The 18,185-nt window shown below is 40.5% G+C and overlaps 1 protein-coding gene across 2 annotated transcripts in view; it reads right to left on the bottom strand.

Moving 5' to 3' along the window:
• Positions 1–232: 232 nt before the first annotated feature.
• UNC5C (unc-5 netrin receptor C) overlaps positions 233–18,185 on the bottom strand; it is a 388,634-nt gene continuing 370,681 nt past the window's right edge. For both annotated transcript variants that reach the window (XM_044302504.1, XM_044302505.1), the window contains 5 exons: positions 13,266–13,499; positions 11,486–11,635; positions 5,413–5,577; positions 3,331–3,512; positions 233–931 (listed from right to left, as the gene is read on the bottom strand). In XM_044302504.1, the coding sequence (XP_044158439.1) occupies positions 766–931; positions 3,331–3,512; positions 5,413–5,577; positions 11,486–11,635; positions 13,266–13,499 (897 nt within the window). In that variant the 3' untranslated portion in view covers positions 233–765. The remainder of the gene's footprint in view (positions 932–3,330; positions 3,513–5,412; positions 5,578–11,485; positions 11,636–13,265; positions 13,500–18,185) is intronic.

Below are 18,185 nucleotides of genomic sequence, written 5' to 3'. Positions count from 1 at the left end.
CAGTTAAGAGAAGATGAAATTGCCAATAGTCAACTATTGTTAGCATGGCTTCACTGCTTCAGCTTTAAGTGGAAGCCTTGTGGTCAGTACTCATGGGGATTCAGCAATGTTAGCTTCCACTGTACCTCCCTTTAGACGTTAGTGACTGATTGTGATATCGCTGGAAAAATAAAAAATAAAGCTGCTTTTGCCACCTACATTGGCACTGGCCTCCTGCTAAGAGTATTGGATTTCCTGCTCTTTGCTTGGATGAAAGAACTTGGAACAGACAACCAGGACAAGGGGATTATTGGACACTAGGTAATCAGTTTCCATTGAAAATAATACTGCTTTCCTCAAAATACCCTGGAGAAGCACACTATTGTCACTTAGATGGCTTGCACAAAATAGAAATAGTTACGGGACAGAATCAATAACCCCTGTCCATCAGTGGATGTAAACAATGTCCATTGGAGCTGGGATTGTATAGAAAGTTTATCCATGTATCTGGATAGCAATAAATTTCGTTTCCTAGGAAACTGTAAAATCCTCTAACAAGCCACACACTGAATGAGCATCAGGTTGGTTTATAATATTTGAGATACAGCTTTGCATGTTTTTTTCCCTCCTTTTCACTTCATGTTACTATACAAGAAAGATTTATATCAAAGTCAATTTTCTAGAAGTAGTAGAACTCATTGGTCAGTATTCCTCTTCAACAGGTGGTCTTTATAACTTGGTAACTTTATTCATTAGTTCCTCCGCCTTCATATTTCCTAGTCAAGATCAATATTTTTCTTCTCCCGTCAAAGATACCATTGTTTCGTGTCTGCCCATCTGCTCCAAGACTGCAGCTAGCATGCTGAGGTTCCCATCCGGGTAGTTCTGCGCTTCCCATAGATCTAGGATTACTCCAGTTGGACTAGGTTTTGTGGCAAAATAATTGAGATACCTGCACAAATAGATGACAACAATCAGATATGTTAACCTATGGAAACATGCAATTGTATTCAGAACATTGGTGTTGAGGTTTATATACACTGGAGCTTTGAAGATATAAGGCTGTATCCCTCCCAGCAATCGCCTACTCACTAGCAGAGTAGACCGCTGTAGACATACAAACATTTCCTCTGCAGCATGAGGAAGAGCAATGCTATGCCATCGCTCGTCCCCATGCTGTATAGTGGTTTGCTGGAAGCAGATCGTTATTGGACACCATGATCTGCTGCCTGCAAATGATAATTTTTTAACATGTCAAAAGATTTGGATTGCCAAATGATGAAGGAGTGTTTGCTCGTTCATCGGACAATCGGCGGCATTATTATACTGCCAGTTGACCGCCAACGAACGTTCATGCGGCCTGTGCGTCAAGTTGGGGTGTGTGATTGATGTCTATGCCTATTTCCCCGATTGGCTGAGAAGCAGCCACACACCACAGAGGGCTGCTTACCTTTAAAAAACCGAGCTATGAACGGTGTGCTCACGGTCGCCACAGTGCCGATTACTAGCCAACACTGAACCTATCATCAGTCCACCAATTCCTTACCTAAGCGCTAACTGTCTTTAGTTGGCCAGCGCATGCGCAATATTAAAAGCTGTTCCTCTGCCCATAATGGGCAGAGCAGTGCGCAGGTGCGGGCCAGTTCCCAGCCTGACTTCTACTCCTGCCGCTCGCGACGTCCGCCGGCTGGAGGTGTGTTTTTCTGGGCACATCGCCCAGTAACACCGCCCCTGGGCACCTTCAGAAGGTCATTTGCATACGTTTAAAAAGTGTTATTTTCATTATTTGGACGAGGGACACACAAGAGAAAGGTACGATTGTAATGAGGGTCAAAGAGTCTATAACCTGATCTGAGCGGTCTAAAATTCTGAGATTAGGTGAAAGGCTCCCTTTAAGGGGTGTAAATTTGCGGGGGAGGGCCGGAATTGACAGAATGTAACTGTGTTGTTAGTACATTATTACAAGATTTGGGACCCCATTTTTGATTTTGCCCAGGGACATATTTTGTCTAAAACCGGCCCTGTAGAGGTCAATATATCGACAACAAGTAGTAAACTGCTAGGCTCCCCCAAGTGGTGTCTGCATATCTATGCAGGAAACTCAGAGCTTATCAGATAATAAGGTCTGATTGCTACAATAAATTAATCAGAACCATATTTTAGATCTGTTTAGGTTAAAAAAAATGTTTTTTTAGTTTCAAGTAACATCAGTGATACCTTATGATGCTGTTCTGCTCCTTAATAGCCTTACACCCATTCTTATATTTAAAATAGAGATAAGTTCAAGTTACAGAGATAAAATAGTAAAATAACTTAAAGAGGACCTTCCAAGGGTCCAGACTTTATAAACTAAGTATCAGGGTATATAGGGCATATAGCGGGGATCTAATAGTGCTTACTATTTTTTCTGGGCACTCGCCCGCTGTGGCCCCTGTTAAATTTTCCCGTCCTGTATGCTAATTTTCGCATCGGAAGAGGGAGGAGGAGACTGCCCTGTTTCTCAGTGGGCTTCTCCTTCTTCCTGGCTGTGAGCTGTCCAATCACAGCAGAGAGCGTCACAGCCAGGGATAAGGTGAGCTTTTTTTTTCTCCCTGGATGTGACGCTCTCCGCTGCGATTGGACAGCTCACAGCCAGGGCGAAGGAGACGCCCATTGAGAAACAGGGCAGTCTCCTCCTCCCTGTTCCGATGCAAAATTTAGCATACAGGGCAGGAGAATTTAACGGGGGGCCACAGCGGGCGAATGGAGCGGCGCCCAGAAGGAATAGTAAGAGCTATTAGATCCCCGCTGTATGCCATACATACCCTGATACTTAGTTTATAAAGTCTGGACCCATGAAAGGTCCTTTTTAAAGTTATTTCCTCTCCTGTCATTAAATTGTGCTGAAAGAACCCTTTTCACCATGATACACAAGCCTATTTCTGATGAATGGATTGGCTTAACATTGGCTAAATCCAATAAATTACTTTTTTTAAAAGCATCTGTTGCATTTTAATGTCTAAGATCCAACAAGTGTCCTTATTGCAAGATAATGACAGACTAAATGGTATCTCATGTACATAAAATGAAATCAGGACTGTAGAATAGTTCAAGCATAAAATGAGCCCAGGAAAGAGCACTAATAATTATACTGGTAGAGTTAACTCAAAATCTTAACTCAAATTTCTTAACTTATCGTGATATCCTTTGAAAAGCAATTGGACACAACTAGTTTAGTTAACGCATCTAGTTAAGCATGAGTGCTAACTCTACTACATTTGTACTTCATATGCGTCATGCTATATACTGTACATTAGTTCATCAACATTCAAGAAAAAAGCCCTGTAATTTCAGGAAGGGTTTCAAGCTGACCTGTCTAAGTTCAGTTTATGGGCTAGCATCCTCCAGTCATGACCTCGTGTCTGAGGAGCATCTAGGCTGCTGCACAGTTTCTGTCGAATAGTTAGAGGGATGCTGAAAGCACTTGGTCCTATAATGGTTGTTATGGTGCTCGCGGAATCCATGAGAGGATAATCAATAATACAGCTCGGTTCCTGTACAAAGAACAAACAATTTATATTACAGACAATTTCTAGATATGGCTTGGTGCACGTAACTTATTTCAACTTTATCAGAGTCTCAGAATGAAATTCCAATATGTTCTCAGCTAGCATCATATTTCTAGACTGCAGAAATTAAATCAAATATTTATAGCTATCTTACCATTAAACCATACATCTGCGTCCCTGGACCTTGGGTCTGTGTCTAAAACACAGGCCTGTTTCCTATAGATCAGCCCTGACATACAGCAGGGTTAATTGCATCAACGTAGGAAGATGGGGCCAGCATCTACATGATCTTTTTTCAACTTAGAATCTGTACAAAGAGTTTACTAGTATGGACACAATGTGCTTGGTAATTAAATACCTTCAGCTACATGTTGTATAATATGACTGCATAACAATAAGGCAACAATTGCTTCCTAAAGACACCATCAATTAGAGATCTCAAGGTGGGAATTAAAGTTGAAATCAGGGTCTATAGCAAAAAGATCAAAAAGTAGCTGACAACCTGGCTTCTGTATTTGGAACAAGGTGCACTTAATCAGACTATCTACCCCATGGAGACAAGAGCAGAAAGACGCTTTCATTGTTAATTCTGGTAATTTGCAAAAGTCAATACACTGAACAGAGAAGGCGTTAGAAACCAGTCTTGGGGTGTGTTCACATAATGTTTTTGCCATCCGTTTAAATACACAAAATCATATACATTAATAGATGCTTCAGACAAATGCCATGGAGTGGCATCTTTTCACCATAGAGTTCCATTGTAAAAAATTTATACGTTAACGTCAAATAGATAGCAAAAGCATGATATGAACCCACCATTATGGCCACCTACAGGTGATGCATCTACAATTCTTACACTTTTTAATTAAATCTAAATGACCATTGTATGATAAGTGATAGTAGATCTTAAATCCACTGATTCTCGTGGGTGCCTCGACTCTCATCACCACCGACCTAATATGTATATCCTATCTTAAGAATAGGCCATACATTTTTAAAAACCAGCATCCCCCCTTTAAAAGGGTTGTCCCAGATAATTCTGTTCTCTGTGGTACTCCTCAGGTACTCCCGCTGCTGGAGAAGACGTGCCTGGATACGGCACATGACTGCTACAGTCAATCACGGTCCTCAATGGTCTACAGTTGAGGACAGTAATTGGTTGCAGAAGTGGGGTGCTGAATCAAGGCACGTCACTGTACATGTCTGTGACATGTGGAGTGATGTGCCGCACTGTTGCAGCCAATTACTGTCCACAGCTATAGGCCAGTGAGGACAGTGATTGGCTGCAGGGGTTACAAGCCGTATCCAGGCACATTACTGCTTCTGTTTGAAAACAAACAGCAGCGGGAGTACTGGAAGAAAGCTTCAGAGAATGGCGCTAGACAAACTGGTGAGTATATGATTTCTTTATTTTAAGACATTGTAACGGTGGTCCAAGATTTTTTATTTTTTCTGACAACCCCTTTAAGTGTCTCATTTGTCTTTTTGTGCATCTCTTTTCAGTGCTTTGCAAAATTACTGATAACACATTGTGATATAACTAACATTTTGGCCAGTTTTACCCAGTACCAAAATCAGCCCTTTTACATCTATATCTGAAAAATATTACTTTATGACATTCAAACCTTGCTACAAATATGTTATAAGAGTCACTATGCACAGTATATGATGCAGAGAACAAAGCCCTAGGAGCGTCAATACAATTAAATGAAGATTAAGTATTATCTTGTAATTAAATAAGCATTAGCCATCTTCATTCAGCTTCGGTTGGCATTATGGTTTCCCAAAAATTGAAATTACCAATGCCTGCCAATGTGAATGATCATTTTCATTTGCAATTCTGTGATATTTGAAGACATCCCTATAGATGACTTTCTGTACATACCTCTGTGGCTGTACAATTCAGCTGGAAAATCTGTCCTTCCCCCTCCACCTGCCTGATACATAGCTTACAGGACAGGTCTGTGGTGCTGAGGCTGAAGCGTTCCAGAGTAAAGGTGCAATGAAGATTCCTTTGGCATCCACTCCAGATCTGATAGAAGGGAATTTCCTGCACAATACAACCAACACAATTAAATTAGTTCCTTGGACAAAAGAAATCAGATCACCAAGTTCTAACTGTGTGAGTCAAATTCTTGACAGGTACTGGAGCCAATTATACAATGGAAGGGAAATACTGAAGTCCTGAGATGTTCTTTAGTAAAGGTATAAGGAAGCCTGTGACTAGAAGATCAGCCTGTTGACAACCCCTCCTCTCCTCACATTGCTGCCTGTATTACACAAGCCACTAAGTGGCAGACACCATGGCAATAAAAATACAACTTGTACTACAAGGACCATATCTTGTTATTCACAAGGAGTCTGTTCCTCCAAGTAGAGGCAATCTTCTACTTCTGCTTTCAGCCTATATTACTTTAGCACATTACGAGCACAGCGTTCAGCTCCCCTGGGAGTGATGGGCTACAGAGTGAAACCTGGTTAATGGAAGCTGAAAGCACTGAAGAGAAGTTGCCTACAGGCAATGGCAAGAAGTTGCTGAAATAGCACTATATCCAATCCATACTGAGCTTCTCACACAGTGCTGCTGAAGTCTTGCCAAGTGTAACTGCTTTGGCCAGGCCAGCAGAATTATTAAATGTGATTGTGGAAAACAAGGGTGGTGAAGATAGACAATCAAGGCCACTAAGTGATAACAAACTCAGTTCTTAAAGACTAAGCCAAAATGGGATAAACATTAATAAAATCCAAGTCAAAAGCCTATTAGTGAAGATAAAGTTTAATATGGTAACATGCTGGACATTCCACAATGCAGATAGGGAAGGAGAACCTTACAAATCATACTAGGCACTTAAGTCCATCCATTATCTTGAGTGGTTCTATACACAAGTGCTTACATTTTAAGGGGGTGCATATATCACATCTATTACAGAAAGCTTACTTCTATGTTTGACTTTCTTTAAATGTTTATTTAAAAATATACTTGCATTTATAATTGAGCACAGTAAACTACATGTAGCTACAAGATGAATACACTGCCTGCCAAAACAAAAAGTCGCCACCTGGATTTAACCAAGCAAGTAGTTATGAGCCTCCTATTGGATAATTACTGCATGGGCGATTATTTTTCAGCTGGCAATAAGTTATTTAACCCCAACTGGTGCAATGAGTTGCTTCTCATTTCTTAAACAACCATGTTGAAAGACACATCTCGTGGTCGTGGAAAAGATGTTAGTCTGTTTGAGAAGGGTCAAATCATTGGCATGCATCAAGCAGAAAAAACATCTAAGGAGATTGCAGAAACTACTAACTGTCCAATGCATTATAAAAAACTGGAAGGATAGTAGGGACCCATCATATTCGAGGAAGAAATGTGGCAGGAAAAAAAATCCTGAATCATTGTGAACGGTGATCACTTAAACGTTTGGTGAAAATAAAATCAAAGAAAAACAACAGTAGAATTCAGGGCTAGGGAGCATAAAGATTGGACTTTGGAGCAATGGAAGAAGGTCATGTGGTTTGATGAGTCCAGATTTACCCTGTTCCAGAGTGATGGGCGCATCAGGGTAAGAAGAGAGGCAGATGAAGTAATGCACCCATCATGCCTAGAGCCTACTGTACAAGCCTGTGGGGGCAGTGCTATCATCTGGGGTTGCTGCAGTTGGTCAGGTCTAGGTTCAGCAACAGTATGTGCTCCAAGAATGAGGTCAGCTGACTACCTGAACATACTGAATGACCAGGTTATTCCATCAATGGATTTGTTCTTCCCTGATGACACAGGCATATTCCAAGATGACAATGCCAGGATTCATCGGGCTCAAATTGTGAAAGAGTGGTTCAGGGAGCATAAGACATAATTTTCACACATGGATTGGCCACCACAGAGTCCAGAGTCTTTGGGATGTGCTGGAGAACGCTTTGCGCAGCAGTCAGACTCTACCATCATCAATGCAAGATCTTAGTGAAAAATTAATGCAACACTGGATGGAAATAAATCTTGTGACACTGCAGAAGCTTATCGAAACAATGCCACAGACGGTCCAACAAAATATTTTTGGTGGCGACTATTTTTTTTGCGGGAAGTGCAGTTCCCAGTAAACATATTTAGTCAGCGTAGTGCTGATTTCTGAGATTGTAAAGGTCTGTCAAATCATTTTAACCAAATCCAGCAAATAAACCAGGCTGAATCAGCAACCAATTTGCCGGTTGAATTAGTACTACAATTGGAACAAATTGCTTCGTTCACCTTTAATATTTCGCTTAGACTACACAAAGATCTGACAAGAATTGTCAGAATGGTCCATAGACAATTCCTCTTTATCACTTTTGCTACGTAATCTTGGTATGATGCACTGTTGTGTTGGTGTTTAGAAAGCTAGGAGTTACAATACAGCAGGAAATAGCTTTACATTACTCAGTTTGTGGTTAAATATGGTCAGTGAATATTCATGTTAGTTACATTTGAAGAATATTAATATGCAATTCAGCCATATAACATTTTGTCTACGGTCTGAGATGCCCTTGCAGCATGTGGTATATAGGACAAACTAAAAGAGAAATACGTACAAGACTCAGAACATAAATCCAACATAAAAAGATATGTGGAATCTACTGATAGCAAAAAAAGAGGAAAAAAATAAATATCAAGAAACTACATTGTTGCAACATTGTTACGAAAGGAAAACATAAATGGAATGAAATAAAATGGGTAATACTAGAATACAGGGTGGGCCATTTATATGGATACACCTTAATAAAATGGGAATGGTTGGTGATATTAACTTCCTGTTTGTGGCACATTGGTATATGTGAGGGGGAAAAAATTTCAAGATGGGTGGTGACCTTGGAGGCCATTTTTAAGTCGGCCATTTTTAAGTCGGCCATTTTTAAGTCGGCCATTTTGAATCCAACTTTTGTTTTTTCAATAGGAAGAGGGTCATGTGACACATCAAACTTATTGGGAATTTCACAAGAAAAACGTAACTTTATTCTTTCATGAGTTATTTACACGTTTCTGACCACTTATAAAATGTGTTCAATGTGCTGCCCATTGTGTTGGATTGTCAATGCAACCCTCTTCTCCCACTCTTCACACACTGATAGCAACACTGCAGGAGAAATGCTAGCACAGGCTTCCAGTATCCATAGTTTCAGGTGCTGCACATCTCGTATCTTCACAGCATAGACAATTGTCTTCAGATGACCCCAAAGATAAAAGTCTAAGGGGGTCAGATCGGGAGACCTTGGGGGCCATTCAACTGGCCCACGACGACCAATACACTTTCCAGGAAACTGTTCATCTAGGAATGCTCGGACCTGACACCCATAATGTGGTGGTGCACCATCTTGCACCATGTGGGAGGTTCCCTTTAAGCGGGTTGTCCAGAGGGAAACACATCATCATGTAGCAATTTTGCATATCCAGTGGCCGATCTGACCCCCTTAGACTTTTATCTTTGGGGTCATCTGAAGGCAATTGTCTATGCTGTGAAGATACGAGATGTGCAGCACCTGAAACTACGGATACTGGAAGCCTGTGCTAGCATTTCTCCTGCGGTTTTGCTATCAGTGTGTGAAGAGTGGGAGAAGAGGGTTGCATTGACAATCCAACACAATGGGCAGCACATTGAACACATTTTATAAGTGGTCAGAAACTTGTAAATAACTCATGAAAGAATAAAGTTACGTTAAAACCACCATTGTTTTTCTTGTAAAATTCCCAATAAGTTTGATGTGTCACATGACCCTCTTCCTATTGAAAAAACAAAAATTGGATTCAAAATGTCTGACTTTAAAATGGCCGCCATGGTCACCACCCATCTTGAAAATTTTCCCCCCTCACATATACTAATGTGCCACAAACAGGAAGTTAATATCACCAACCATTCCCATTTTATTAAGGTGTATCCATATAAATGGCCCACCCTGTACATTAAACCTGGCTTTACTCCAGAAAATAATAAGAATAAATTGCTGCACCATGAAACTAGTTGGATTACAAAAATGGAAACATTAAAACCAATAGGGTTGAATGACATCTGTCATTTTAAAGTATTTTTGTGAAATGTAAATTTTGATTGAAATTAATGTTTTTAGACACAAATTGAGATTCGAGACAGACTACGCCTATTCCCTAGAATATTTAAGGCTGTTGGTTACACCTGATCTTAACGCATGAGTAAGGGGACATGACCCCCCAAACGTCACGCTTGAATGTGGTTCACAACTCGGCGAACTCTGAACAAGTGAGCCTGAGAGCCATGCAACACTTTTTAATTGTGAAAAATAAAGTAAAGAAAGGACCAAGAGGTCTTCTGAAGCGTGAGTAGTATCCTTCTCTTTTAACAACAAATATTCAAAATGTTATTTGGCTGAATTGCATACGAAGTCTGAGTATCAAAGTGAATGATCAGTCAGCCAGAAGTGTAAAATACAAGGGAGTACCCTGATGGATTATAAAGAATATTAATATCACATTTAGTAAATTCTCCATAATCTACAGTATATGAACTTAAAGGGGCTGTTTCCCTTTTGGGGCTCTTTGGGCAGACACCTTCTCTTGGCCAGACCTGCAAGGGGAAGCATACTTATCTGCTCATTGCCTCTGGGTCCAAGCTTTATTCCCCCTCTGCCAAAAACCTTTTGGAAGTCTTGGGACAGACTCCATCCTGGCCATAACTGCAAAGGGAAGTATACTTTCCTGCTTCTCACTGCTGGCTCCTTCACACAGCTGCCTTGCTCAGGTCCACCACTGGATCCTTGCTTCATTGCTCCCCTGCCACTGCAACCTCGCTCAGGTCCACCATTGTCAACATCTGCTTTGACACTGCTGCAGCCAATGACTGGCCGCCATGGTGACCTGCCCCCTTTGCATTGTGGCAATTGGTTACATGAGGTAAGGGCAGGTCACTGCTGCAACCAGTAATTGACTGTAGCAGTGTAGAAGCAGATGTTGACAGTGGTGGACCTGAGCGAGGCTGCACTGGCAGGGGAGCAATGGAGCAAGGATCCAGTGGTGGGGAGTAGGTAAGTATGCTCCCTCCAAAAGGTGCACAACCCTTTAAAAAAAATGACCTTTCAGATGAACTGCATCAAAGCCCCCATGATAAATTACATGTTATTTTGTGAAGAGTTTTGTTGTCTCCATGATATGGTGTTCCACTTTTATGCTCTAGAACCTGAATGTTATCATGGGCCTTATAATGCAAATTAGCTCTTCTCCAGGAGGTAAAAACTATGGGAGACATTTATTAAACAGAAATACGCCTATATTAGGCATATTTCTGGCACAGATTGCAACTTTTCCCTGTTCATCCCAGGTCTAAAAAGTGGGCGTGCCATGGGCGGGGAAGGGGATGGGCCATCAGGCCCGTATCATTTACCATTTTCTACGCCTATTTAGGCATATAAAATGGTCTACATGTAAAACAGCTAGGAAGCTGTCTTACATTTAGAAGCGGTGATTGGATCCTTCAAAGTTATGTAGAGGAGGGCACCTCTACATAACTTTGGTGGATACACCGCCAGTGCCTGTCTTAATAAATGTGCCCTTATCTATCTAGTGCCTCCTGTAGGTTTCTTTCCTGTAGGTCAATGTCTGACCCATCATAGAATCTGGAATCATGACTAGGTATTTTAGCCAAACCAAAGACACCCATCCGTAGACAGAGCAGGTTTCTGTTTGGTTGGGTGACATGCCTTTTTGAAGCACCAGTAGCTTCCAAGAGTTGCTCTCAGAACCAGAGAGATCTCATTGGTTTTTATAAGGCCTATTGCTCCTGTGATGGTTTACCTTGTGTATAATGTAATTCAATAGAGAGTATAAGGTCATTTGAGGCATTTCAATAATTGATGATTATAATAGATAAAATAAGTGTTAGACTTCAGGTATAGGGAGAACACTGCCATATTAAATAGCATTTCAGAACAGATTGCTTTTGGATAGGTTTTGGATAACTTACCTGATATTTAGCTAACAGTTTGCTCTTCCAAAGGGAGTGGGGTATATCGTGAATGGAGAGGCGGAGGTTATGAGTACTTCCTTTAAAATGAAGAGTCTTAGGCTCATCCAATAACTGTCCTCCAACTTTCCTTTCTTGTTGTAACACTTCCTGTGATTTTTGGAAATTAAAAGTTATCAAGTGGTTTGGAAAACATATACCAATTTTCCTTTGTATGAAATTATAATAAGAGATTATGTTACACCAGTTCTTCCCCAGCTGAACATTCTAACTAAAATATTCATTAGTGTAATTTAAAAGACGTTAGACACATGGAAACAATTTGCAGATCATAAAAGTGCATGCGGATCTGAAAGTTTTAATATTAAAGGCTCAGTTTATATGGTCGCTTTGTCATGTTCAACAATAACATCTTCAAAATGTTACTACTCTTTCTGAGGAGTTTGGGATCAAATCATGTTTTTGGAAAGTACTATGAGGGATAAATGAATTATTCATTGCTAAACCTTGTGACCTCCTCAAGAAGATTCAAACATTAGTTTTATGTCTTATTAATTTAAGGCTCATAATATTTAACAATACCTGAGAAATAATTCATATCATTTACAATATTTCAATCTATTAATAAACTAAATTATTTTCTAATTTACCGGTACTTACCTTTATCTACCTTTTTTATATTTTCTCTTTTTGTGAAAACTACTATTATTGTATGATGATAAAAGCCATGATGGAGTTTACTAGCTTATTCGATTTCATCAATGAGGGGTTCATTGTTTAGGTTTTTAGAAAATTTGGAAAATGTTGCTATTATGCATGTTTTTGTATTTTCTAGCCTAGGAGACCCTTGGTTACTTCTAGCCCACCTTACTAGGCTATTACACCTGGTATGTTTCAAGAATGAGATAAAAGATGTCACCTTCCAATATCCTTGATGAGCACACTAAGTTCCATGTCAAGCTGTGGGCAAACATGACAGCAGGGTGCACCTGCATTAAATTATTAAGTAGCCCTTAAGGGAACCTGTCACCATGAAAATGCTAAATAATCTGCAGGCAGCTTGTTTAAGAGCCAGAGGAACTGAGAAGATTGATATGTAGTTTTATGAGAAAAAGAATCTGTATTACTTGTCATTTATACATTTAAATTCCTGTTCTTTCTGTTCCTTGAAGTCATGGAGGTGGTCCTATGAGTGATTGACAGCTTTCTATGTACATACAGTCATAGAGGGAAGGCTGTCAATCACTGATAGGACCGCCTCCTTGTCTTTGAAGACCAGAATGAGCAGGAATTTAAATGAAGGAAAGAAAAGTTTTACTGAATCTTTTCCCATAAAACTACATATACATTTGCTTGGTTCCTCCTTCTCTATAACAAGCTGCCTGCAGCTCAGATGCCATGTGGGAGGTTCCCTTTAAGCGGGTTGTCCAGGTTTAGCGCAGGGTAAAGGAGAACATCGAAGCACGAAATGCTCCGATGCTCATATCAGGGGAGCTGGAAAGGTTAATATGGGGGTATGTACGGGTTCACCCCTGAAGCCACACAACGCCTTTAACTTTACAAAAGCTGATTTGTGAGGAATGAGAAGTTTTTTATAATGTCCTTTTTATCTCTAGCACTACAGTAAACTTTCAGATTGAAAGAACATAAAGCAGCTGTGGCTATTGCACTACAAGATATGGAATAGCCACTCCCATGGATGGATGGGTGAATGGATAGACAGATAGATAGACTATTTAACTATGAAAACTACAGCTATGGAAGATGAAAGGTGCAGTACCTTAAGTGCATCCTGAGTATCATCCAAGCAGTAAACACGAATATTATACTCCAGAGATGTACATGTTGTTGGCCCAAATATAGCTAACTTCAGTCGTTTGGCTGATGATTTGCTTGTAGATTGTCCCACCAGTGCATAGGTACTTAATGTTTCAGTAAGTATGTGACAGGCTTCGGAGTCCATCTGAATGTAGCAAGGAGTAGTAAAGTTCTCTTCTCCGACAACCACAACATCCTATAGAAAGAAGTAAAAGGATGATTGACAGTAGAACATGAAATAAGATGTGGAGACAGTAAGTAAGAGGGATATTAGAAGTCATTCACAGAAAGAATTCACAAAATTAATATGCTACTTTATTACACAGATTAGTGTAATAATTAGTGAAGTATCTGAAGTGGACTTCAATCTGAACTTTAGGAAAAATTTTATTTGCCGCCAAGCCGAATTACTCACGCTTTGTGGTAACTATTCAATTTTCCCTTAAATCGTGGTAAAAAAAAAATATATATACATACTCATCTCTTCCATTTGCGCTCACAGACGCTGCCGCGGTAATCTTCATTGGAGATACTGCGCAAAATGTCAAGCATGGTGATGTATGATGTCGCCACATCATTGCGTAAGATTTTGGGTGAGATTTTACGCGGTGCCTTTAAACCAAATAGCCGCAGCGGCCTCTATGCAGTCAAATGGATAAGGTGAGTATTTTTTGTTTATTTATTTTTGAAAGCACTCAATGTTAATCTCAGATGCCACAATCAGTAATGAACGCAGCATCGGAGGGGTTCAATGACAGGGGGCAGAGCCATCGCCGTTCCCCATCATTACACCCAACATACAAAGTAATTTGTCACTAAGCGAATTTCTTTGTGAAATTCAGCAAAGCAGCCAAATTAAATTTTCCATAACTTCGCTCATCACTAACACCAATATAGTAGAACAATAAAAACTTGCCCATAAACTCCAAATGAGAGACCTAAATGATGATTTACTGTGTTATGACTAGGAGAAGGACCTGAGTGGGGGAGCATGGGACTTCAATGTTTTAGGGACACTATTCTGCTGCCTCCTATTCAAAAGCTGACCACCCAAGGTGAAGGAATAACTTAAAACTTAACCTTTAATGACTGTGGTTAAAATGAACACATTTGCTATGAACACACTATAAACTTATAGTTAATATATTTTATACATTCCTCTTGCCCCGATCACTTAGTAACCCATTTTAGGAATTGGGAATTAATTTATTCAGTGTTGACCTCTATTGCTGGATCGCCCTATCAACTTGCTGAGAGCTTTCAAAAACTAGCCTGACTCTGGCATAGTTGGAGCACTCATCCTGAAAGTGACTGGAAACTAAACCTCCTTAGCTATCATGTCCCTGTCTTAGTCCCTTGCATTTCGCTAGATCTGCTAGCTCCTCAGGGACTCATAGGAGCAGTATGTGAATGGGTGTGAGTTAAGAATGGCAGTGGGTGGAGCATAGGACAGGGATTCAAACAAATCCACAGCAAAAAACGTTTTCATGCCCCACCCATGCAGATCCTGCACCAGATATTAAAGTGTATCAGTACTGCCCAGAGTGTCTGCCATTAAAATAAATCCTACAGCATGCCCCTGCTGGCTATATTACAGTCCCTCACAAATGTGACTTGTGACAACTCCTTTAAAGGGTGTCTGTCACCTACTTTAAACTGATTGTACATGACTCTGACGTTAACTTTGTTTAGTTTGTGAAAGTCTCTAAAGCACCAAAAATCAAGTAAAAAAAATATGCAAATGAGCCATTGCAAGTACCCAGGGGCGGCACATTTGCTGCAAATTCCCAAGTCTTCCCGGTTTTACACACGCCTAACTACTCCCCTGTGTATCCTCCGCCCAGCATTGTATGCTTGTGACATCATTCTTTTTCTGAAGCCAAAATCCATTGCCTGGGCAGTACACTGCCAATTGTGGGTAGAGGCATATGCAGTGCACAGGTGCCAATTAAGTAACCCCCAGGCCCAGAGGTGATGTGGATTTCGGCTGCAGAAAAAAATGATGTCACATGCATACAGGGGGAGGAGTTAGGTGTGAGTAAGGCCAGGGGGGCCTGGGCACTTGCAGCAAATGTGCCGCCCCTGGTTACATTTGCATATCTTTAAAACTTGATTTTTGGTGCTTTGGAGACTCTCAAAAACTAAACAAAGGTAATATCAGCGTCATGTATTTGTGTCCAACACAGCTTTATAATCAGTTTAAATCATAGCCAGTGGATGACAACTACTTTAAATGTAGGTGCCCCTGTAAAAGATTTAAATAACCTTATGGGTAAAAAAATAATAATATAGTAAATAGCTGATGTGTTTGCATTTTGTTACGAATCAGACAACCCATTCGGATCATAGTGTTCAAATATAGACACCATAAATTTGAATATTCACATTGCATACAATAGAAGCTTTAATGAAAGCAAATCAGAGGAAGTGATTGTGAAATAGCGCTGCTTCCTCTTCCACTGATACTTTATATTAATTCATGAAAAACAACACAAGCCTTAATGTATTCAGAAGTCAATCAGCGACTGCTCCAGAGTTTACAGATTAAATTTAGCTCACAAGAAAAAAAACATTAGGAAACAAGATAATATCTGCAAGTTGGAGGAAAGATGCATATTTAATTCATTTCTAAATGTGAACTCTAAGTGTAAAGATGAAAATATTCCCTAAAAATACATTGTATTTTGCATAAGTGCTCTGGGTAATATGTAAAGTGATTTCACTTGGAGAAAAAATAGATGCTGGCTAAGAAAATACTGCATAGAATTTTGTTTCAAAATTAATGAATATTAAAGGGTTTGTGCATGTTTGGGGGGTAGGGGGGTGTTGGCAATCCCTTTCTTTGGCAGACCTGAGCATACTTCCCAAAGCTGGCTCCCGGCATCTGCGCTCTCAGGCCGCCACTGCTTCGCTCTGGTTCCTGGATGCAAACTTCCATTTTGACACCTCTGCAGCCAACTGCTCCCCTTGCATCATGACAAATGGTCACGTGACACAATGGGAGCAGGTCACCGCTGTAGTGTTGTCAAACCGGAAGTTTACATTCAAGGACCTGAGCGGAGCATCTGAGCCTGGAGAGCGCAGGAGCTGTTAGCCAACATTGGGTAGTAAGTAAGTATGCCTCCCTTCGCAGATCTGCCCAGGAACGAGGTTTGGCATAAACCCACCCCCAGACGTGAACAACCCCTTTAAGTTGCATTCCACACCAATTTTTATTTATTTAATTCAGTTATTTTTTCATTATACCTTTTAATGGGTGACAACCTGAATGGGCACTACTACAACTTCAAAAGGGCTTGTCACTTAACTTTCTTAAAGGCGTTGTCCACATTTTTAAATTTTTATAAATCCCCACCCAGCAGGGCCTGTTAAGAGAAGTGCTGGGTTCATTAGCTGTTTGGGGACACATCACGTCTGAGGCAAGTGATTAGCTGCAGTGGCATATGTGACCCTATCCATGCAGGAAGTTTACCTGCAGAGACTGGAAGTACAGAGAAGACATCCCAGGACCCATGAAGCTCGAACCCAGCCATGGGAAGCAGCTAAGTATACTTCACAAGTGGGTATGTGTAGGCGGATGGGGGAGTTGGGTTTAAAAAAAAAATATTAACTTCCCTCTACTGAAAATTTGAGAGAAACTATAGTCTAAGAATAGACAAAATTCAGCTGAACCAGAAGGCAAGAGCGGTCAACAATCTAATGTGTACTGGGGTGCCCCTGACAGCAGAAGAAAGAAGGGTTGGGCATGTATTTTTAGATTTTTTTTCTACATTTTCTAGAATTCTTAATAAATTCTAGAATTCTTTCTAGAATTTCTAGTATTTTCATCCCCCTTTCTCTTTCATCTAACATGTGGCCATTTCCCTTTCCCGAATAGAAACTCATGTCTGCTCAACCATAACAAGAGCGCAACCATATGGGGGCTCAGAAGGATGAGCTGTTTGGAGAACGTGCATTGAACAGCTATTTGGTCATACGACCAAAGTAATAGTTGTCAGTAAAATCCATGTGAATGGGGCAGGTAGGCACAGTTCGTGAAGTCACTAACCAGTGACTTTAGAGTATGTTCTCACCATCCTTTGCTGTAATAATTGTCCAGTCATAAACGCTTGTCCACCCATAGATGCTTTATCAGCAAAAATGCAAAAAGTCATAAGCTAACTCCAGTACAACTGTTATAGTGTTACTGTAATAAACTTTTCATGTGCATATAGACAATGTAGTCTATAACTGAGAGGTGTTGATTAGAAATGAGTGAATTGAATTCCACGTTCGATTCGATTTGATTCACCTAGAAGCCTTGATTCACCTAGAAGCCGAATTTCCTCGTGCTTCATGTCAGCGAATCCATTTAACCTGAAATAGTATAAAAAAACGAAAAAATTCTAACTTACCTCCTCCATTTTCTCGCGACGGGCCGCCTGCCTTCATATTGCTTGAAGATCTCAGCTGAAATCTCATGCGGCGAGAGATTACATCATCATTCTGGCTGGCAGAATGACGTCATACGCCACCACACCAGCCGTTGTGATGATGTAATCTTGCGCCGCATGGGATTTCAGCTGAGATCTTCAAGCAAGATGGCGTCGATCGGGCCGCCGCGAGCAAATGGAAGCGGTAGGTAAAAAAAAAAAAATGTTAATTTTAGACTCATGTATGAACGCTGCATCTGAGGAGTACAATGACGTGGGCTGCGCTTTCGCATCTCCCTGTCATTGTACCCGCTACTTAAAAAAAAGTGCGTTTCGTGACAAAGTAATTCATCACGAAGCAAATTTTTGGGTAAAATTTGGCGAATCAGCCAAATCGAACTTTCAAGAAATTTGCTCATCTCTAGTGTTGATCGGTATTGATTGATTCCTTAAGGGGTTGTCGAGGTGTT

This window comes from Bufo gargarizans, chromosome 1, assembly GCF_014858855.1.
Source record: "Bufo gargarizans isolate SCDJY-AF-19 chromosome 1, ASM1485885v1, whole genome shotgun sequence".
Lineage (NCBI taxonomy): Eukaryota > Metazoa > Chordata > Amphibia > Anura > Bufonidae > Bufo > Bufo gargarizans.
The sequence above is the reverse complement of the archived record's forward strand: the minus strand, read 5'-3'. Positions and strand labels throughout refer to the sequence as shown.